The 24,469-nt window shown below is 37.1% G+C and overlaps 1 protein-coding gene across 1 annotated transcript in view; it reads left to right on the forward strand.

Annotated features, from left to right (window-relative positions):
• The window catches only part of NHLRC2 (NHL repeat containing 2), a 62,382-nt gene extending 41,423 nt beyond the window's left edge, over nucleotides 1-20,959 (forward strand). Inside the window, exons 6-11 of the mRNA XM_006043981.4 lie at nucleotides 942-1,041; nucleotides 4,435-4,666; nucleotides 5,231-5,353; nucleotides 6,243-6,452; nucleotides 7,476-7,695; nucleotides 13,310-20,959. Of these exons, the coding sequence (XP_006044043.3) occupies nucleotides 942-1,041; nucleotides 4,435-4,666; nucleotides 5,231-5,353; nucleotides 6,243-6,452; nucleotides 7,476-7,695; nucleotides 13,310-13,566 (1,142 nt within the window). The 3' untranslated portion in view covers nucleotides 13,567-20,959. The remainder of the gene's footprint in view (nucleotides 1-941; nucleotides 1,042-4,434; nucleotides 4,667-5,230; nucleotides 5,354-6,242; nucleotides 6,453-7,475; nucleotides 7,696-13,309) is intronic.
• The last annotated feature ends 3,510 nt before the right edge of the window (nucleotides 20,960-24,469 follow it).

Genomic DNA, 24,469 nt, shown 5'->3' on the forward strand with positions numbered 1-24,469 from the left:
TATAACGTGCTTGGCATACAGCACCACAATTTGTTGATCATCACCTTATTTTTGTTGCTGTGAAATACACTTGAAAATAATACAGGTTAATGAAGAAAAATTTCTTCTGGACACAACTACTTAAAGAAAGTAAAAAAAAATAATCTTACCAAGATATTTCTTTTAGCATAAGATACATCTGACCAAATTATTTTAGTGAAAATATCTCAACTACATGTAAAAGTAGACTCAGAATTCAGTTTAAATTAAAATAATTAAATATTTTAACAATAGAATTAATTTTCAAAATGGAGCCTTGTCACATTGTAATAAGTTGTAATATCAGTCTTAAAAAACAATTATTTATTAATTTTAGAAAACAGGTATAATATATTGTACTTCTAGCTTTATTACATGTCAACTATATCTTTTTGAGAAAGGTTCACAGCAATTAAACAGTAGGTTTTTAAATAGCAGTAGTGATGTGAGTCTAAGCCTAAAAGCTAATATGTAGTGGAAATATACATTTCTTAAACTATTAAAAGGTACAATTCTTCCATGAGAAATTGTTCAAAGAACTATTCCTGTATTCTTGAAGCATGTAATTTAGGTTCTTGACTGCCAAAGTTTCTTTGGAGAACGTGCATCAAGCCATTTCTTGTCACATAAAATAAGAAATCAAATGTTTAAAAACATCGTGCCCAGAGATGTAGAGGGACATTTTGCTACTGAGAATACTTTGGATTTCTGTGAATGTATATTTTTATTTTTAAGAAGTAAACCTTTCACAAGGAAAATGGAAAAATTTCCAAAATGACTTAAAACATTGCAAATGTTTTTACTTCCTTCTATCAGATGATTTATAAACATACTATTGTCTCCCTTACTTTAAATTTCTGAAACAACTGGGGGTGTTTGTTAATCAGATACATATATGATAATTACTGTTTCTTTTCATAAAGGTTCAGAGGTCGAAAGAGATAACATTCTGTGGATAGCCATGGCAGGGACTCATCAGATATGGGCACTCTTATTGGACTGTGGCAGATTACCAAAGAAAAAGTAAGTGGTAACATCTCTCTTTGGGTAAACATGGAGTTCACAGAATTCCTTTTCCGAAAGTCTCCGTCCTTGTAACACCCACTGTACTGGACAGGATATGCGGGGCTATGCTGCCATAATGAACAGCTCTGGTTCTTGGTGGCTTAAGACAAGGTTTGTTTGCAGGGGGAGCACTACTCTGCCACCCAAGCTGATGCAGCAGCCGCCATCTGGAGCTTTGCCAGTTGTCTTGGCACAGAGAGAGAGGTGGTGAGGTGTTCACTGGCTCTGAAAACTTTTCCTCAGAAGTGACATACCACTTCTACTTACGTTTCATCAGCCCAAGTATGTCTTAGGACCACACCCAACCTTGAGTAGCTTAGAAAGAGCAGTTTCATCAGGCATTCACAAAGAGAACTGGAAACATCTTTTAACACATATTTCTAATATCCCTGATTAATTCAGATATTTGAAGACTGCATGGAAGAATGGTTAATAGCTCCGGTTTTGTTGTCAGGCCTGAAATTGAGCCTGGCTCTGCCACTTTTTATCTACATGAGCTTAGGAGAGTCACTTTAACTTTCTAAGCCTCAGTTTTCCTTATTTATATCTACCTCATAGGTTTTGTTTTGAGAATTAATATGTGTGAAAAGCTCAGCCTAGTGCCTGTGCAGTGAATGTGGGTAGCATTGCTGCCACTGTCAGGGGTATAAAGATGGAAAAGTAGTGTCTCTACAGAGTTTCTTGTATTTTTCCTGTAAAGCCTTTCCTCTTCCTCTAACACCCCAGCCTTTCTCTTCCCCTCCCCTCCCATGTCTCCCTTCTTCCCTCCCTCTCACCCTTCACCCCACCATCCTCCCCTCTTCTCTCTCTCAACTTCTGTATTTTTGTTTGCACTTATTTGTTTACAAAGCTATTTTCTCCCACTAGACTGCCCCTTTAAGGAAAGGGCCCTTTGTCATTCACTTCTTGTCCCCTGCACCTAGCACAGTATCGGGTACATGACAGGAGCTCAGTGAAGGTCTGCGGAAGTAAATGAATGAAATGCATAGACCATAAAGACTATCAAATCACTGTAGAAAGTAAGTGCCAGTCACTTCAGTTACCTTTATCAGTAGAGAGGATATCCAGAATACCAGATATTCTGAATTGTGTGTGTGTTGCTTTGTCAGATGTTTAGCAGCATTTAATCATCCATTGAAAAATATTTATTAAGCAAACAAGGCACTATGCTTTGCAGTAGGGATGAAATGGTATAGTCTCTTACATAAACAAGAGGAACATCCAATATAAATGAAATTTGAGGTATCAAAGGAACGCTTCCTGGAAGAAGCTACTAACTAAGACCTCCTTTTTAGCTACTGACTGAACCTGACAGAGGGTAGGAAGGAGTTCAGAAGGGAGAGGTTTTCCAGGCAAGAAATGACCCTTGTGATGTCAGTAGAAGCCAGATCCTTAGAATCTTTCTAAGAGATTTGAAAGTTATTCTACATGACGTTATAGAAGTTTTAAGCTGGGAAGTGATGTGATAAGATTTGTGTTTTTGAAAGAACACTGGTAGCATTTGGAGCGTGGCAATACTACAGACAGGTCCAAGGAGGAGGGCACTGCTGTTATCCAGGTCAGAGCTGACAGAAGCTGAATAGTGAGGTGACCAACAACATAGATGAGGAAAAAAGCAGCAGCAGAGCTGACCAGACTGCATTGTTCTCAGTGATGACTGTTTTGGACCTAGACAGGCAAGAGTGTCTACATTTCACTAAGTAGACTTGTCACTCGTTCACAATAGAAAAGTCTCCAGTCTGATCACACTGACTTGCATTACAATTTCAAGGATGCATTATTTGTCACTGACCTTCAAGGGGTAATAACTACTGAACTTTTAGAAGTTACTGTTTCTCCCCACTATTTCTAGCTTTTATTAAGAGAACTCCTTTGTAAAATTGTTATAACTCCTTTGTTTGGCATATTTGTTATTACTTATAAATAGGCCTTGAATAAATGGCTGTATTTATACATTTTCTATCCCTTTGCTTCCACTCCTTGTTCCCTACCTACATTAGCATTGGGATCATATTAACCAGTAAGTGACTGATGGTCATTTTAGACTTCTTTTTGCATGTTTTACAGTATTAGAAAATGATACAGAGTCTCTCATTGTTTTGTATCCCAAGTCAGCTTCTTCCCTCCCCTCAATACAAGACACTAGCATGTCTTCCTTACAGTTCCTCTGACATAAACTTAGAAACCAAGGTATAAAACTTTCTCCATATTGCAAAGAAATCATTACAATAGTCCTTTAAATATAAATTTCCCTAGTATACATAGGAAATGGATTTGTACAATTGATTAAAGCAGCAAAATCATATTATTACTTTAAAATGAACACCCATCTTTCACAAATGATTCTTTTAATTCTTTTTGCTAGTCTCTTCTTATATCTTTTGTTATTTAGTCGCAAAGTCATGTCCAACTCTTTTGCAACCCTGTAGACTGTAGCCCTCCAGGCTCCTCTGTCCATGGAATTTTTCAGGCAATAATACTGGAGTGAGTTGCCATTTCCTACTCCAGGGACTCTTCCCAGCCCAAGGATTGAATCCACGTCTCCTGGTCGGCAGGTGGATTCTTTACCACTTGGCCACCAGGGAAGCCTGGTCTCTATGTACAAGAAAATAAAACATTTTTAATGAAAATTTAAGCTCAGAACTTTCAAGAGCTAGAAGAGATTACCTGCTGCTAAGTCACTTCAGTCGTCTCCGACTCTGTGCGACCCCATAGACGGCAGCCCACCAGGCTCCCCCGTCCCCGGGATTCTCCAGGCAAGAACACTGGAGTGGGTTGCCATTTCCTTCTCCAGTGCATGAAAGGGAAAAGTGAAAGTGAAGTTGCTCTGTTGTGTCTGACTCTTCGCGACCCCATGGTCTGCAGCCTACCAAGCTCCTCCATCCATGGGATTTTCCAGGCAAGAGTACTGGAGTGGGATCTTTTTAATTCCCTTTCAGAATCTAATATTGCATGAAGCTGAGAAGAGACCAGGATGTAAAGGTGGGATCTAGCTGTACCTGCCTCTGATCATTTGGAGGAAAACTATCCCATCAGTGATGTGATCTTTATTCATGTATTTTTAACTTTGTCGGGGATCTCCTGTTTAATCATTGAGAATAGTCACTTTTGAGTATGTTTAAAAAAAAGAAAGGTAGAAAGGTCCCTATACAGTGGGTAAATAAGTTAATGATTAGAAAAACCGCAATGAAAGCTTATTTGCACAATTGAACTAGGTCAAGATCAGCAGATTTTTTTTTAAATATATAATGCTATCACCATTGGCTTCATCATTTACATTCATTTGTTTAATAATTAAACTGGGTCAGTGTAACAGTGTTGACACTTCCCCTGTGAATTTGTCTTCTTTAGTGAGTTAAAAAAAGGAACCTGCCTTCGGTTTGCTGGAAGTGGAAACGAAGAGAATCGAAATAATGCATACCCTCACAAGGCAGGCTTTGCCCAGCCTTCAGGTCTGTCTCTGGCCTCCGAGGATCCCTGGAGCTGCCTGTTTGTGGCAGATAGCGAGAGCAGCACAGTGAGAACCGTCTCGCTGAAAGATGGAGCAGTGAAGCACCTGGTGGGAGGAGAAAGAGACCCCATGGTAACGAAAAGCACTTCTACACCGTGTGCCTGTTAAGTGAGCTTGCGATTTTCTGAATTGTGAAGTTAATAAGACGTAGGAAGGAGAAAATTCTTGGACTTATCCATGTTAAAATGGAAGTCAAACCAAAGGAAATATGACTATAAAGAAGCACAAGTAACAAAACCACCTAAGAAAAGTTAACTGATCTGATTTGATTCTGTATAAATGTCAAGGCTTCCGAGAGAAAGGAAGGATAAAATTGTGATTACTGAGCAAGGGGAAAATGAAGAGTAGATATTTGGCAGGAGGGTGGAAAGAGCTCCAGAGTAGTAGACCTGAATCAGATGTGCCATTTTTGTGAATAAGATTCCTTAGAACCACAAATTAAAAATCAGGTTCAGAATTCTGTCATTTTTTTTTCTAGTTTCAGTCAAATGCCTCAACCCTATTTATATGAAATCAGACTTTTCCCCCTTTAACTTAAGTAGCATGTACAGCCATCTGAATTTTCACTATATACCCTAACAAAGTTCTGTGAAAAAATTTTAATACATGCTGTTTCTTTTCTTTTCCAAAAAAAAGAATTTATTTGCTTTTGGTGATGTTGATGGAGTAGGAATCAGTGCAAGGCTTCAGCATCCACTTGGAGTAACTTGGGACAAGAAAAGGAATTTACTGTATGTGGCAGACTCTTATAATCACAAGGTGAGTCTTGACAGAATTATATAATACCTTGCTCTTCACTTGTGGTATTTAAAATGCTGAAAGATCTGTGAGCCTCCTACAACTGCCACTCTAAAATGTAGAGAGGAATAACAGTCTTTGACAACTGTACATAAGCCTTTCTGTTCCTTTTTTGGTCCTTTCTTTGCAGAAATGATGTGTTAGTACTCTGAGCTGGGGAAAGGACTAAACAAATTCCCAATGACGATAGCCGAAAATTGGGAATTGCAAGCCACTAAAGCTGTTGAGTAACATCTTCAGTAAATAAGGAGAAGGCAGGTAACAGGGAAATTAATATGTCAGTTAACAAATGAACATTTTTGAGCCTTTGCATAGTTGCCATGCCTGTTAGCAAATAATTCGTTTTCATCAACATTTCTGTTTTCTTTGTCTATTTTATTTTTACTATGCATTTTTAAAATAAAATCATTGGAACATAAATATTAGTATTTTGTGATGAGAAGCTTATGAGTTTAATGTAATTGAAACACAGGAATCATAGCATCTAACATAAGTAGCAGATCCTCAGCCAGTATTAGATGTTCCTAAGAAGGAGGTCAGTTCAACTGTGTCCCATTGTGAGGGAAAAGAGGAACATGAAATAATTTTTTCAAAGATTTCTTCTAGAAGACAGACTGTAACTGGGGATTTTATAGTGTTTAGCTCTCAGGATGAAATATCTCCCCTTAGGCTAATTTGAATGTTTGGCTGTTCAAGAAAATATGGAAGTGTCTGTTCTTTCTCTGATGTTTATTAAGAAAACTAATAGCAATCAGGAATTCTCTGCCTTCCCTATTAATATGTTACTCTTCCATACCACAAATGTGAAACTGAGCTTCAGATAAATAAATTTTTGTTCTGTCCTTTTTAGATTAAAGTTGTGGATCCAAAAACAAAAAACTGTACAACATTAGCAGGAACTGGTAATGCAAGTAATATGATCGGTTCCAGTTTTACCGACTCAACTTTTAATGAACCAGGAGGCTTGTGTATTGGAGAGAATGGTCAATTATTATATGTGGCAGACACCAATAACCATCAAATTAAAGTGTTGGATTTAGAAACCAAAACAGTTTCCGTGGTAAGTAATCTTTAAGTTAAGGGGCATCATTTTAAGAAAGATTCTGAAATCCCTAGCAACAACTGAGGCACTTTTGGTTAGGCCAACGCTGGTGGTGAAAGTGAAGCATATAGACAGAGTAGTCAGTGGGTGCCTTTTCCAAGGATATCCTGTTATTTTTAAAATAAAAATTCCATCTGTGCCAAGAGTGTTTGAGAAAAACAATAGAGAAGTTGGAGAGAATTTGATGAACTTTCAGAAAAGGAAAAAAAAAGACTCATCTGTTTTTAAATGTATGGACATACTGATACACGCAAACTATGTGGGTTGGATTGTTTGAGTTTTTTTTGTTTTTTTAATTTTTAAACAATCCTCAGACTGATGTGTAATCTTTGTTTCCTATGGTGAATCCATTACCAAATAATCTTTAAAGAAAGGTCTAGAAGCCACATTTCTCAGGACTTGAAAAATAAGATGAGAGGAAACTTAAATACATTCTAATTTTAAAGATATGGACATGGTCTCTAATAAAATTTCAAGTTATCCCTTTCTATGTCACATTTGTCCAGAAAATGCAGGAGTTCTTTATCTAAAATTCTAGGAATTTCCAAGATGTGTTTTAAAATAAAAACACAGATGGCCATCATAACAATAAGTTCGTTTCTCTTGACATAGATCTCTGATATGAGAGGAATGATGTCTTATAGTTGGCAGTGAAGATTATAAGAGGGTGTATATTACATCCACTGCATTTAAATTGATAAAGTTTTAGTTTCCTGCTATCTATAAACATATTAAACAATTAATTTCATTCCATTTCATTCATAAATGTTGATGGTCTTGTGGCCAGGATGAAGTTTTTTTTGAACCTACAAAATAATCATGAGGAAGTCTAAGTAAACACATTCTGATTCAGAAGAAAATGGCAATCAGGTTTCCTTGACATTGAACCTCACTTTTGTACTGAAGTCTGAAAATAAGCTCTCTCAGTCTACAATACTGTAAAGTACTTGTGCTTTAGAAAACAGATTTTCTTGTTTTTAGTTCCCAGTCTTCAGATCTGAAAATGCTATGGTGGATGGTCCATGTCTAGCAGAAAAACCAAAGACCTTACCCAAGCTACCTAAATCTGCTCCAGGCATTAGACTTTCCCCTGTGGCTGCGTCTCCCGGACAGACTCTTCAGTTCAAGCTGAGATTAGACCTCCCATCAGGAACAAAGCTAACTGAGGGAGCTTCCAGTTGCTGGTTTCTGTCAGCTGAAGGTATGACAATATTTTATGAATTCTTGATGTTTGATCTAGAAAATTTTCTCATTTGTTATGTGATACTTTAACTGTACAGTTAGGCTGGATTTGAAAGGGGTCTTATAACACAGAAAGATCCAGATCTAACCCCACTTTAGCAGTTTTCTTTAGTCTTTGAGATTCTTTCTCTTTCTTTATTAAATAACTGTGTAACTCACCCAAAGATAATCATAATTGTTGCCATTTGCTCCTAGGCAAGTTCATCACATGAGGTGGACTGTTGTGGTCTTAGAATAATAGGTCCTTGAATATTAGAACTGAAAGGCATCAAAAGACACCCTGTGTTCTAAGCCTCTTATAAATGAGGAGACTAGTGGCTGAAAGAGAGAAAATTACTTGCTTAAGGGCATATATTTAATTAGGTCAAAAGATGGAATTTGAACCCAGCCCTGCTAGTTCTTACTTTAGTTATCTTTTCCTTTGTGCCGTGTGTGCATTCTCAGTCGCTCAATCATGTTCGACTCTTTGCAGCCCCGTGGGCTATAGCCAGCCAGGCTCCTCTGTCCGTGGCATTTTCCAAGCAAGACTTTTGGAATGGGGTGCCATTTTCTCCTCCAGGGACTCTTCCCAACCCAGGGATCAAACCTGCATCTCTTGCGTCTCCTGCATTGACAGGCAAATTCTTTACTGCTAGCACCACTTGGGAAGCCCTTCCATTGTGCCACTCCACCTCAAACTAGCTCCAGGGTTACTAGTGCTTGAAATGAACTTAATTTTCTAAAACTTAAGGCCACCAGTTACACATTTGCATGTTACAGAAGTTTCCAAACCTTACTCTTCATTTCTGCACTTAACTTATCATTGTGTTGAGTTAACACATTGTGTTGTGGACCAACAGCCATCCATAGGTTATACTTTGGTGTCTCTGTTCTGGCACATTACAGCATAGAGATCAAGGAAGGGAAGAGGGACTCTCACAGGAGACTGAAGAATGAATAAGCAAGCAAGTGCAGGCAAAACTCAGAGAAGGTCGTTTTCTAGAGCAGGTGTTTTAAGGAGAGAGTGATCAGCTGTGTCAAGTGCTGTTGATAGATGAGCTAAGATAAGGGCTAAGAATTGATCTTTGATTCAACATTATAGTTAATTTATATCCTCGACCAGAGCTATTTCAGAATGATGAAAGAGGTGCCTGATGAGAGCAAATTAAAAAAGAAGAAAGGAACTGTAGAAAGCAAATGTAGATAGCTCTTTGAGGAGTTTAGTTAAAAAGATAACAGGAAAGAGAGCAGTTGCTTGAAGGGGAAAGCAGAGTTGGGAGAGCAGTGTGTTTGCTGTTATTGATGGCAAAGATCAGTAGAGAAAAGATGATGTGTGGTAGCCGTGGATATCCTTTAGGAAGATATGAGAGAAGATGGGCTCGAGTGCACAGGTGGAAAACTGGTCTTTGCCAGGAAAGTGGGCAGCATTTCCATGGTAAGGAGGGAAGCCTCCAGGTGTGACCCCGAGATCTGGATAGGAAGTTGTGGAGATGAATGCTTGCACAAGTGTTTTTCTGCATGCTTGTTTTCTTAGTATTAATATGTTGGGGAGTGTGACCATCAAGCTGAGAGTGAGAAGGGGATTGGGAGAAGGTTTTGGAGGTTTGAAGAAAGAGGGTCCGAAGGGTGAAAGGGTGACTTCGTGAGGGAAATACAGTATGCCTGCTGAACGGCTAAAAGGCTGCATTTGAGGCTGGCTGTCATGAATTGAAAGTCAGTCTAGTCCACATGGAAGTGGTTTTTCTCCAGCCAAGGTTACGCAAGAGGAAGCAGCTCTGGGACAACCTAGAGGGGTGGGGTGGGGGGCTTGGGAGGGGGTTCAAGAGGGAGAAGATACATGCATACTTACAGCTGATGCACATCGCACAGCACAGACCAACACATTGTCAAGCAATTGTCCTCCAATTAAAAATAAATTTAAAAAAAGAGTGTAGTTACTGACTAAGTAGTTTAATCAGAAGTTCTCCGAAGTCCTGATCCAGTATTAATTGTGATTACCACTATACCATTAAATCTCACAGATTCTAAAGAATTAGATTTCCCCCATGAGTATGATTTAAAAAATTTTTTTTAATTCTTGTTTTTAACTGAAATAACTTGACAGATTCTAATTCAGTTCTTTGGTTGTTTTATTATCTTTCACTTTTCCAGTTAGTTTCTTATCAAATACTTTAGAGCTTTCAATTGCTGTTCATTTTATTTCAGTAGTATCATTAAGACTTGACTTGTTCAGTTGCTCAGTCATGTCTGACTTTTTGTGACCTCATGGACTACAGCACACCAGGCTTCTCTGTCCTTCACTGTCTCCCAGAGTTTGCTCAGATTCACGTCCATTGAGACCAATTAAGCCTGAATCTGTGTTTTCTTCTCCAGAGATTCCCAAAGTAGCACTTGAGCCCCATTAACTTGCTTGCTACAAGAAAATGAATGCCAAAGCCATTGCTTAAAAGTATGCCATTCGAGTAGAAGAAAAAACATTGTTGGAGGAGGATGTGTAATTGAATACAAACGAATTACTGTGATTAGAATCCAGGCAGAGCCTTTGTCCTCACTGTCTAATTTGTGATCTTTGAGCCTTTTCTCAAAGTATTCAGTTACTGTAAATTATGTTAAGATTTGGGTGTGTATTTGAATCAGTGTGAACTTATTTCATGAATTTACAAGTAATCAGTATACTGCTTGTCTTATAGCAGTGCTTTCCAGCGTCTCTAACAAAGTAGGCAGTAATTTCAAAGTGAAATAGTTGTAGTCTATAATGGAATTCTGACTTCTTGTCTCTAGTGATCTTCTTCTGTCCGAGCCTCCCACGCTCTCGCACATGTTCTCACTCAGTTTTTCCTGCCCTACTCCGCCTCTCTCATGCCCTCTCACACTTTTCTTTCGTACATTACCCAGATCCAGGCTTTATGCCTTCTTACCTTGGTACGTTCTCAGGGCAGCAGCTATTGTCCTGCAACTGCCCACTTGGAATCCACGCAAGAGAGCACAGAGCTCTTGGTAGGCTAGCCAGAAGAAACTCTGCTGGCTCTGGAGGGACTGACTGAGCCTGTGAGAAGACCACCACCATCCACTCCCTGCAGAGGAGAGTTCTGAGCCATGCGGCACTAGCGGATGTTTGGAGCTAGCTTTGTGGGCAGAAGAGAGCTCAGACCCTGACCATTCACTCCTCAGTGAGTTTAGAGCAAGTCCTTGACTGCCAGTTCAGCTGTTCTGCCTAGGTCCATTAGTCTGAAAGCATTGCATCACTGGGAGATCATGTTAATTAATTTCTCTCCGTGAACTTAAACATTATTTTTAAGTAGGATATTGGTACATTAACATGCTTATTTTAACTCTACTTTGTCAGTTACACAAGTTAATGATACTAATATTGAGTTATTAGAGTACAAAGTATAGATAGTGTTAAAGGAAAATGAAATAACCTATAGAGAAAATTCTTAAGTTATCTTAACACTTATCCAAGGCATTGGTTCTGTTTTTATTGTATTGTGCATTAGTTGCCAACTCATGTCCAACTCTTTGTGACCCTATGGACTGTAGCCCGCCAGGCTCCTCTGTCCATGGGATTTCCCAGGCAATGGAAAATGGGTTGCCATTACTGGAATGGGTTGCCATTTCCTTCTTCAGGGGATCTTCCTCACCCAAGGATCAAACCCACATCTCCTGCACTGCAGGCAGATTCTTTACCACTGAGCCACCAGGGAAACAATTTTTTTTTTTTTGGTATAGGGACAAATAAACTTTCAAGCAAGAATCCTAATAATTTAAGTCTTTGAGTATATTATTTTATAGGATACATTTGTAAACCTGTGATTAAATGACATTTTTTTCTTCTTGGCCTGTTATTTAGAGACATAACACTGATTTTTAACTAAATTTTGGTGGGTCTAACCTTAAAGCTGCCAGCATTTATGGGAAGGTTTTAAGCCAATAAATTAATAAATAAATGGCAGTATAAAAGCCCCAAGGGCATATTGTGCTTCACAAATCCTTCATGTGAAATATCTGAAAAATGTCTACAGAAACACTTTTATTTCTAAACCTGGACATTAAAATAGCATAATTTATTATTTTCCTGTTTTCATTTAAAATATAAGAAGTTCCCTTACTAATCTGCTGTATAACAAAATCAAACCTATTCCTCAGTCCAGAAATAAGCAAAGAAGGCCAGAGACTTTAAAAAGAATTATGTTTAAAAGCTCTGCATTTAACTCTTTAGAGTCTCACCTTTCACAGTTTCCTTACTCTTACTTGATATATTTTTCTCAAATTTAAATTTTCAATCAACAGAATATTAGAAGCAATAAACTAAAGGAGAGGACAGGTAGAGACAGGTGCTGTGGTCTGTTGACTCATCCTGAGGTCAAAAAAGAAAGAGAAGCTAAAAACAGACATAGAATTTCATCACTGCTCAGTAGATGGTCCAGTTTTTGTACAGATAGCCCTTAGTTGTTGGTAAGTCATTAGATTTTGTTCAGTGTATTCTATTTCAGATGGCAGGAAAGCATGCCCTGCATTTCCCAAACACTGGCTCTTAATAGCTAAGCGCTTCTAACGCTGTCAGCCTAGGTATGTGCTTCCTCAGGGTGACACACACATTCCTTTGGAGAGAAGGCATTGGGTGAATGAAGACGTTTTAAAAACTTTAATACTAGAAGACAGATTTTTAGTGATTTTTAGATGTTTGTTGTATAGATGATCTATATATTTAAGTCTCAGAGGAGTCTTATGTATTAAAATGAAGTAAACAAAGATTTGTCTTTTACACTGAGTCCATTGGAATAATGTATGCAGTGTTACTTGTTTCTGAAAAAACAAATCAATTTTTTTTATTTCCTTTGGATAGTCAATAATTCATCACTGTCTTTAATGGAAAGTCACTGCAGAGTTGTACATACGTTTGTTTTCCCTAGTTTGTTTTGTAGTTTGCATATTATATTTCTAGATACTTTTATCTGGTAAAAATTAACTATTTTCTGAAGTGTCTTATGTTTATTTCTAGGACTTATTAATAGGTTTCATTTCTACATTTTCATTTTAATTTTACATTTTAAATCTATAACCATACTTGTAATATTCATCTTGATTTCAATGAAAATTAATTTAATTTATGTTTGCAGTGTTCAAAGAAAGAATTTTAATTTGATATCAAGATGGCTAGATTAGGGACTTATATCTTGTGTCCCTCACACAGAGCACAATGCCTGGCATTTAGAGGCTTTCAGTAAATATCGTTCGAGAAGGCAGTGGAACCCCACTCCAGTACTCTTGCCTGGAAAATCCCATGGACGGAGGAGCCTGGTGGGCTGCAGTCCATGGGGTCACGAAGAGTCGGACACGACTGAATGACTTCACTTTCATGCATTGGAGAAGGAAGTGGCAACCCACTCCAGTGTTCTTGCCTGGAGAATCCCAGGGACGGGGGAGCCTGGTGGGCTGCCGTCTATGGGGTCACACAAAGTCGGACACGACTGAAGCAACTTAGCAGCAGCAGTAAATATTGTTAGTTGAGTAAATCTAGTGTTTGTAAAGTTTGTCTGATTTCCTACTCAATTTCTTATGCAGTCTTCATAATTTATGTCTTTATTTTCTAGGCAATGAATGGCTTCTTCAAGGACAGATACCATCTGGAGAGATAGAAAGCATTTCCAATCAACCAACAATCTCACTGCAGATTCCTGGAGACTGTTTATCACTTGAGGCCATTCTGTCTATCAGCGTATTTCTCTATTACTGTAGTGCAGACAGTAGTGCCTGTATGATGAAGGGAATTTTGTTCAGTCAGCCTTTACAAATAACTGATACACAGCAAGACTGCATACCTCCAGTAGAACTCAAGTATATATTTTAGCAAGCTGGCTAGCAACCCAGTGCCACCTCTTCTTGCTCCCCACCATCACTGTAATTTATGAAAAGAAACTGTATTTCGGCCTCCGGGTACCCAGAAACCCATTGTTCAGTTCTAGCACCTGATATTAAAATAAAGTATGCTCCTTATTTAGTTATTTATTATAGACAAATTCCTTCATTCTGGCTGTGTACCAGCAAAGTCACTGACCATGATTTGAACCATGATTCTGTAATCTGTGCTGTTACTTGGCACAAGACTTAAGTCCATGTTACAGGAAAGAATATTATCATGAGATAATTTTCAGTGACTACTGATAACAATAATGATACCAAATGTTTTAACTAACTTTTTTACCTTTTATGAAGCAGCACATCTGAATGTGTAAATTTCACTGTAACTTTAAACAGAGCTTAAGATCCAGTCCACGTGTTGGTATAAGGACACCTGCCATTCAAGGTGTAAGGTCTGTTTTAGATCAAGAAAAAAAATGTCTTCATCACAGTAGTGGTTTAAAGAGCACCTAGGTGGTAAAAATGTTCCTTGTTCTCTTCTGTGATTTTCTCATTTGAGATATATTTATGGTTATAAATTATTTGCAATTTTAGCACACCATTATTAATGGTATGTTAAATATTCTGTATATTTCTATTTACAGAAAATATATTTCTATATTTCTGAAAGTTAGAGTCTCTAAGGACATATACAGACTCCTTTTAACGTTTTTCTGAATGAACAGTTTTAGTAATGAATGAACAGTCTTAGTAATGAATGACTCCTTAGAAATATTAGGACTTTCAAAGAGAAAGGGACTTCAGAACACATAACTGCATGTGACACCACTTAATGGTAAAGAATTAATTGTTACAGCTAAGTCCGATGCAAATGGGTGTATATGTTGTATTAGAAATTTACATTTCAGTTGAAGCATTAAATGCAGATTTGCTAGGTTTGGGGTTTTTTTGGTTCCCATATTGAGAATTTAAATTATCATTATTGTGATTTTTTAAAAAATAGCTGTTAAGCCTTCAAGGTGAAAATTTCAATATGAAGCACTTTTATGCTTTCATTATGTATAGTATATCTTAATATATTACTTTAAAATATTAAGGCTGAAACATACAGTGACTTGATGATTCTGTTTTTGGTGTATTTTTTCTAACCTTAAAAGAAATAGTCACCAGAAGATATTGGAAAGGTTTTTTTTTTTTTTCCGTGATGCTTTCTCTTTATAACTATTTTAAAAGACTCTGCTTGTTTTTACCAAAACTGATTCCACATGTTTGTGGTTTAATCAGCTTACAAGATTTTAAAAACAACAGGTGAATCATACTTATTCAGTAAATATTTATAGACAATATAGCATAATACGCCTTGTTGCTTCAAAACCAGTGCTGTTTGAATTGTAATATTTTAAGCATAATCCTCTGCCCATATCTTTATATTCTTTTGAAATATAGTTTTGAACATACTATTTCAGATTACCTAAATATGAAGTAATGGAATGCATAGATCATGACTATTTAATTTGTAGCCTCCTAAAGCTATTTTTAAAGAGAAGAATAAATGTAAAGTTAAAAGAAATTCTGTTTAAAATTATATATAAGTACCTCATAAACCTTTTCTCTCCATTAAAAAAAATATTCTGTAATAAAAGAATATATAATACTGACATTCTCTTTTATGGAAAATAGGCCATAGTCATTTTTAAAATCTCATTTTATTATTATACTTCTCATTTCCAGCTGGACAGAATGAAAATAGTTTGGCTTAATTTTTTCTATTTAAGGACATAAACAGTTTCACTCTCTGAAGAAAATATATACACTTTTAACTTGCTAATTCAGGAATGCTTGATAATTATTTTTGCAGTATTATGCATGAACTTACACACAGTATATATTTTCGTGTACATTAAAATCCAAAAACATTTCTAGAATATATTAATGTTCATTTTGTCTGTATAGAGAGTTTTCTGTTAGTATTAAGCTTATGCTCTTCTTGATTTTTAACTACAGTTCTATTGAATATTCTTATTCTTACCCAGCCAGTAATCTACATTGTTTTTCACATTCAAAATATTATGTATACAGATTACATGATTTTTTTTGTAAATCATGCTAAGCAATATAAATAGGTTCTTAGAATTTATGACTAACATAATAAACCTCTTACAAGAGAAAGCACTAGAAAGTTCATTTTTAAAAACTTTTGTGATTCCTGACTCTGTTTTTAAATGTATGGCATGAAGAAAAGCAAAAGTTATGTTCAGTGATAGTTTGAAAAACGATTTTAGTGTTAGTCACCATAATCAAAATGCCAGTGATGTGGCATTACATACACTTAGATGCAATACCTGGAATCTTTGCCCCAAATTATTCTGCTTCTCTGTCACTGTTTTTTTCTACCATTCTTTGTATCACTTCACAAATGGTAAAACTTTCTTTTCTGAATTTATAGTCAGGATTGATATCTTATCTCTGAAAAGAATTTTGGTTATCTTGGAAATGCTCAAGCAAATATTTAACCTGTCTACAAGGGAAAACTTTACAGTTTAATCACCCATAAGTGTAACTTTGGCAAAGTTCAATGACTAAGCAACTTTCTCCTAAACTATTGTAATAATATATTTACCTATAGTATTATCAGGCCTGCAGAAAGCTATAAATCTTAACACAGCCCCCCAAAAGCTTAGTATATGTAGATGAATGTACGTGTCTATATACTTACACAGATACAAAGATCAACTAAATTTCTCGCATGGCCAGTATACTCTGGAGATAGTACTACTGAGATAAGTTGCTCTCTGCTTGCTTTTTCATAGTTGGAAAATTTGGGAAGACATTAACAATACATATCTCTGTAATATAGTAATTTTCTACTTGCCCAACATTTAGTATTAGTTTATATCTGCCAATTAGAAACAGTCTAACCATTATATTTGACATAAGAACAGTCATCAAAAACTAAATTTCTTAACTCATGAATTGCATGAAAATATATGCAGAGGGACTGTGTCATGTGGTGGACTATGAATGGTGGAATTGTGAATATTTTCTACTTTTTCTGTTTTTTTTTTTAATTGAGCAATGGGTTATTAAAAAAAAAACGGGAATATGCTTTTAAAGACTTAAAATGAACTGAACAGTAAGCACTAGTTATATACTAACTTTTTCTGAAGTCACTTTTATCACGTAAGGTCAGAACTCAGTTTAGAGCTCTTTGATCTACCAGTTCTCTTCAGTTTGTGATTTGGTGGAGACAAAAATAATTGTGGCTTTTGCTGCTAGTGATTTTATTGTGTGATGTAGTATAGTGTTTATGAACACAGGCTTTGCAGTCACTTGGATTCTGCCCTGTAAAATGGGGTCACTATACCTGCCTTATGGGGTTGCTGTAAGGGCTCAGTGAAACCGTATTTGTATAGCAATTAGTAGATAATGGAACTGCCAGTTATTGGTCTAGTAATAATAATGATAATAATTTATGACCATAAAACACATGGCTTCACACTTTCTTCGCAACTGCAGTTTCTAAAGGAAACTATTCCTCTACCAACTGTGTGGTATGTTAATACTCTCTGCAGTGCTGGGATTCAAGAAGAGAAATAGTTTTATAATAAATATATTACTGTTTTATAAACGATGTTATAAAGAAACAACCTACAGTTTTAAGAACTTTTTTAAGATCTGTAATGATGACTGATGAACTTACTTTAAGAGAGTCCAGACATACCCTAAACCATGTTCCTGGAATGTCCACTGATGGTGCTTTCCCAAGCCTTCCAAGTGCCTTCATGCATTTCGCCTCACGAATCAGATAGGTAGATCTTATGTCCATTTTACAGCTAAGGAAGCAGCTTTAGAATGTTGGCTTCATGTCTCAAGTTCAGCACTCCCCGAATAATGCCTGATGCTGGAGGGGTGCCCAGTGCAGGCAGTTGCTCAGCCAGTTTTGTTGAATGATTGAGTGACTAGTGGGTGATGGATCTTTTATTTGAACACAGATCTCCTACTAATTTCTAGCTCCACTCCTAGACGTAGAGTGCAAACAAACTGGGATTAAGAGTATTTATTTTTGTGAATGCTTTCTTAAGCCTTTGCAGTATTTGAATAAAGTTATAAGAATAATAGCTAAATCTATTCAGTGCTAACTATGTGCCTGGCACTTTTCTAAGTGCTTTCTGTGTATCAACTAATTTAATCCTCACAGCCACCTTATTAGAGAGGTTCTAGTTTTCCTTATTTCTCTGATGAGGAAACTGAGACACAAAGAAGTGGTAAGCAGTTAGACCAGCGTAATTGAGATCAGACATTTAAGGCTGGCCAAACCTGGGTGCATCTACTCAACTACCATGCTTTTATGCCTGCCTTTAAAAGTGTTTGTTTGTTTTTTAAGCATAAATCTTCCATAGTTATATATAGTAACTAATCAACCCAAAGAACTTCAAAAGTCCTAGTAGTGATTGTTTTGAAGTTTAAAGTAAATCCATTGAATTAGTATCAGCTTTTTGGACTTTTCATTATACATAGTTATCCTTCAGGGTTTGGAACAGTCTGTATAATTGTTTCTCCCAGAAGATTTTATGTACCATTCTTTCTTAAATTCAGATATTATCAAGAGTTTTTCTTGGCAGATGGATGTATTAAAGAATTAACTAGCCATTCAGTATTAGTTCCAACAATGTTATTTTAATTGGTCTTCAGAAGGTAATTATAAGACCTTGTCACAAGTATAACTGGATTCTTAGTACAGGACTGTCTCAAACTTTTGAAAGCTTGTTCATATTTAAGAAAATAACTGTTTTAATAACCAAAGTGAGCTATAGAAACATAATACTCAGCCCTTCTGTTAACACACAGAATCATCTGCCTACTTGATTCATAACTACTGCATTATATAGACCTCATCCCACCCTGCCCCCCAAGACTCAAGATCTATGCAGTTCTTTTCTAGTAAAGTTTTCACCAGATCACCCTATTATTCCAGCTTTCGGTTCTATTAAAAGATATGACGTAGAATGCTGCCTACCGGTGATTATGATTCATGAGCATCCAGATACAAGAATGTAAACGGTTTTCATTTATCATCTGCTAATTTAAATATTATTAGAATTTGTTAATATTGTTATAAAATTCCAAATCAGAAATCTATCAGGAAATGTACATCAACTTTAAGAGATGGGAGTGTTACACTTTACAAGTAGAATTAACTGTTAATCACCAAGATTTCCTCCTTTTTCCTCTTCTAGTGGCACATAGTTTATTTAAATGAATTCACAGTAACCATAAATCATGGTTTTGTCCTGACTATTTAAAAGTGTGTCTCCACCCCCTCTTTTCCTAGCAGTAGGATGATAGAAGGCATGGCCTTAAGAGCTAGAGGCGGGACTAACCTCCTGTGTGTATTCCCTGCCCTGCACAGCTTGGCCCTTTCATGTATTATTAGACTGTGGGTCAGCCTAGCTGCTTTGGGCCAGGGCTGCCAGTCTGACCACAGCCTGGGAAAAGCAGAACAGGAGGCAGCGTGGTCGGCTTCTCTGACTGCATCCCCTTTGTTTCTGAGTGTGCTGATTTGGTTTAGTTTTTGTCAAAAGTTGGAGTTGGAAAGTGGAACCCTAGATACCTGTGGACTCTTAGCCTAGCTATAGTTATTCCTTGTTTGGGATGTCCCTTTTCCACACTGGCGTGTCGCTCTCAAGTGGACCAAAGGACATTTTATTCTGTTGAAAGCCCCGTGACCAAAAGGAAAGAATTGTAAGTACTTCCAAATCTACCTCCTGGCCTGTACCAACCATATCCTGAAAAGCCCTGAACAAGCATGGTGAAGCACTGGGCAACCACATACTCGCAGGCATTTTGGAACATGTCAGGGCATGGTGCGGATGCCTTCCCCTTAAAGGAGCAGCTTTCAGACCTGGTGTTTTTCAATAATACGGAATTAAGCAAAATTGTCAGATTTTTTTTATGAGTTAAAGGGACAGCAGAATTTATTGCCTTTTGCTTTTAGTATACTGGGTTACATATTTATGTTTGAAATGAGGCCTCATAATAGTGAGAGGGGAAAAAAAAGCAATCCTCAAATTTGACTAGAACCAGTTTAAATAGTATTTTTGAATATCTAGTGTGCTATGCTCATAAATACGTGTTAAGGTATATAGGGCAAAACAGTTGATAAATTATGGTAGTGAAGGGTGAAAATAGACACATTAATTTCTGAAAATGAAGAAGGGCTCAGTCTAGGAACTATCTTCTATTTTTAGGTTTTTGTCATCACTATTCTTAGTCCCACCAGAAATGTGTTCGTTCTGTGAGCATGTGCAGAATGGGCTACCTGTTGTGTTCATTACATGTTCAGATGCTAACCAGTGTGTGTGTGGAGTTGGAATGTACTTTCTCTGTGTGCCTCTGATGTTCATCACCCAAAGTTACCTGTAGGAATACACAACCACATCCTCTCCACACCTTAGGCTTCCCTCTCTTTGAAAACAGTAGCGTCTGTAGAAGTTTCCATGAGGAACTAGATGGTTCCACAAATGACAGATATAGTAGATTGGTTTTGTTGTGGTAAATTTTTTTTTCTAAAATTCTTAATATGTCAGTTTCTGAAGAAGGAGAACATTGTGCTACATGACTTTAAAATCAATTTTACTCTACTTGGAGGTATATGTTTCTAATTATGTTATACATAGGTTAATATTTTGTAAAAGTTTGACGTTTTCACTGTTAGGATGCATTGAGAACCAGTTTAGAAATGCTTTAATTGCTGTCATTACTTTACATGTGGATTACGGAGTAATCAAAGTGTGCTGTGATACATATATATCACATACATACACATATACATACATATATATACACACAATCACTTTCAAATTGTAACATTTCATAAATTTGTCAAGTTTTAAAAACTCAGACTCTTCCCCTCTTGTGTGTGCATAAAGTTGTGGTTTTATCTTTGAGAATAGAGTTGGTCTGCTGTGCTGACTTCATCTCTGTCATTCCAAGAGTTTGATTATATCTATTTTTTCTTCGAAGATAAAAAATGCAATTGAAATCCAGTTTACAGGATCATGTATTAGACTTTGTTGAGTTCTAAAAGAATTGACTTGGTCTGCATTTGTAAGCATTTCGTGTAGATAGAGTAATATATTTTTGTACAACACTGTATTTCTACATTTATTTCAGGTCTGTTTTCAGTGACTTTTTAAGTACATGTGTTAAGATGGTTTGGAATGAGAGCACAGTGGCCTTCATTACCAACTCAAAAGAAGTGTATAATACATGTGATTATAGAAAACCAGAATGTGTTTATACTGTACACTGAAACCTAATGCCTCTTTTCTAAAGCTTTGTACATTTTTTTCATGAAATAGATTAAATATTTTCCCTCTAAAGCTATGTTTCTCTTTTTTATGCTTTCTGTTCTAAGTATACCATGAGATCATTTTACTGCTTGGAATCCTATCATCCAGATTAAAAATGGTGCTTAGTTTGGGTGGGAGGAGGCAGGGAGGCAAGATGAGGGTGACCAGTAGACGTGAGTCATATGATCCTAGCTTTTGTGTTAAGTGATTTAGGAGTTTTAGGGAGAGGGGTTAAAACCAGGGGTTATGGATAATACAACTGTGTGTATTTCATTCCATTAAAAAAGAGAAGGCAGTGAGGCTGGTACAAACTTGCTGCACTCGATGGGGGTCAGGAGGATGGGGACAACGTCAAGACGGTAGGCAGCAGCCAAAACTGAGTGATGTGCATCCGCTAGCGTTTCAATAAGCTAGAAGCCATTAAGGAATTTTTAACAGGGAGTCCAGTGATCTAGTTTGTTTTTAAAGATCTCTGTGCCTGCTATGTGAAAAACTTATGAGAAATGGGGCTTATGAGAAATGGGGCCGAGAGAAGAAGCAGTTAGAATGCTATTAGTCCAAGCAATAAAGAGTTAATTATGCCAGACAATATGGTCCTGGCACAAAAACAAAAATACAGATCAGTGGAACAGAAGAGAAAGCCCAGAGATAAATCCACACACCTGTGATCACCTAATCTATGACAAAGTAGGCCCGAACATACAGTGGAGCAAAGACTGCCTCCTTCAATAAGTAGTACTGGAAAAACTGGACAGCTACGTGTAAAAGAATGAAATTAGAACACTCCCTAACACCATACATAAAAATAAATTCAAAATAGATTAAAGACCTATGTGTAAGGCCAGACACTATAAAATTCTTAAAGGAAAGCATACAATACTCTTGGACATAAATTGCAGCAAGAGCTTTCTTTGATCTTTCTCCTAGAGTAATGAGAATAAAATAAAAAGGACCTAATTAAACTTAAAAACTTTTGTTTTTAAGCAAAGGAAACCATAAACAGCAAAGGAAAGGAAAGGAAACCATAAACAAGGCAAAAAGACAATCCTCAGAATGGGAGGAGATATTTGCAAATGAAAAAGATGAGTTTCCAAAACATGACAAACATGCAGCTCAATATCACAAAAACAACCCAATAAAAAAGGGTGGAAGGTCCAAATAGACATTTCTCGGAAAAAGATGTACAGATGGCCAAGAGACGCATGAGAAGATGTTCACTATCACTTAGAGAAATGCAAATCAAAATTACAATGAGGTATCCCCTCACACCTGTCAGAATGACCATCATCAAAATTCTTACAAATATTAGATGTTGGAGAGGGTGTGGAGAAAAGGGAACCCTCTTGCACTGTTGGTGGGAATGTAAATTGATACAGTCATGATGGAAAATGGTCTGAAGGTCCCTTTCAAAACTAAAAATAGAACTACCATGTGATCCAGCAATCCCACTACTGGACATGTACCCAAGAGAAAACCATAACTTGAAAAGACATGCACCCCAGTGTTCATTGCAGCACTATTTCCAATAGTCAGGACATGGAAACGACCTAGATGTCCATCAACAGAGGAATGGATGAAGAAGATGTGGTGCATAAAAGCAAGGGCTTCCCCAGCAGCTCAGCGGCAAAGAATCTGCCTGCAACACAAGAGATGTGGGTTCTATCCCTGAGTGGGGAAGATCCCCTGGAGAGGAAAATGGCAACCCACTCCAGTATTCTTGCCTGGGAAATTCCATGGACAGAGGAGCCTGGTGGGCTACAGTCCATTGGGTTGCAAAAATCAAGCGACTTAGCAACTAATCAACAACATATATACAGTGAAATAGTAATATTAAACATAAAAAGGAATGAAATTGGGTCATTTGTAGAGATGTGGGTGGACCTAGAGACTCATACAGAGTAAAGTAAGTCAGAGAAAAACAAATATTGTATATTAACAGATATATGTGGAATCTGAACAGATCGGTATAGACAATCATTAACAAAGCAGAAATAGAGATGCAGACATTGAGAACAAACATACAGATACAAAGTGGGGAAAGCGGGAATGGAATGAATTGGGAGCTTGGGATTGATGTATATACACTACTATGTATAAATTAGACAGCTAATGAGAACCTGCTGTAGAGCACGGGTAACTCAGTGCTCTGTGGTGACCTAAATGGGAAGGAAATCCAAAAAAGAGGGGATATATGTATACGCATAGCTGATTAACTTTGCTGTGCAATAGAAACTAAAGCAACTATACTCCAATAAACATTTTAAAACTTTTTTGAAAAGTTAATTATGAATTGGGTTAGTATGGGAGAACTGGATAGAACTGATACATGGAGGTAAACCCATTAAGATTTGCTGGTAGATTTGACTTTTTTGCCCATGAAATTGGCAAGATTTAAGAAGACTTGGTAAGGTCACATGGAAATGGGCACTTTTATAATGGCTTTTCGCACAGAGTCGGACACGACTAAAGCGACTTAGCAGCAGCAGCAGCAGCAGCAAAGGAATATAAATTATACATCTCTTTCAAGGGCTATTTGGCAATGTCTATCAAAGTTTTAAATGCATAAATGTCTTGACCCAGTAGTTGCACTTACAGAAATTCATTCATTAGAGTACTTGCCTATGTGGACAAAAGAATGTCAGCAACCCTAATAGTGAAAAACTTACAACAACCTGAATGTCCATCAACAGAATGTGGTAATGTAAATATCCTATTATGTTTTTTTAACTACACATATTACCAAAAAGACAAAAACAAAAAACAGTGTCGGTGACAATGTTGAAAAAGGGAACCCTTGTGTATGTACTGTCGGTGAGAATGTAAACTGGTGCAGCCATCATGGAATCATGGAAAACATTATGTACTTAGTTGCTCAGTCATGTCCAACTCTTTGTGACCCCATGGACTGTAGCCCACCAGGCTCCTCTGTCCATGGGGATTCTCCAGACAAGAATACTGGAGTGGGTTGCCCTGTCCTCCTCCAGAGGATCTTCCCAAACCTGGGATCAAACCCACGTCTCCTGAATTGCAGGTGGATTCTTTACTGTCTGAGCCACCAGGGAAGCCAAGAATACTGGAGTGGGTAGCCTATCCCTTCTCCAGGAGAACTTCCAGACCCAGGAATCAAACTGGTGTCTCCTGCATTTCAGACAGATTCTTTACCAGCTGAGCCACCTGGGAAGCCCTGGAAAACAGCATGGAAGTTCCTAAAAAAACTAAAAATAGACCTATCATATGACTTAGTAATTCCATTTCTGGGTATTTATCTGAAGAAATTGAAAACACTAACTTGAAAAGATACATACACCCTCATGTTCATTGCAGCATTATTTACAAGAGCCAAGACATGAGGGGAAAAAAAAACCTGTGTCCATTTATGGATGAGTAGATTAAGAAAATGGGATACATGTATGTGTGCATAGTATATGTATATATGTGTGTATATATGAATATATACAGTAGAATATTATTTAGCCATAAAAAAGGAGATCTTGCCATTTGCACCAACTTGAATGGACCTTGAGGGCATTATAATAAGCA

This window comes from Bubalus bubalis, chromosome 23 (assembly GCF_019923935.1).
Source record: "Bubalus bubalis isolate 160015118507 breed Murrah chromosome 23, NDDB_SH_1, whole genome shotgun sequence".
NCBI classification, from domain to species: Eukaryota; Metazoa; Chordata; class Mammalia; order Artiodactyla; family Bovidae; genus Bubalus; species Bubalus bubalis.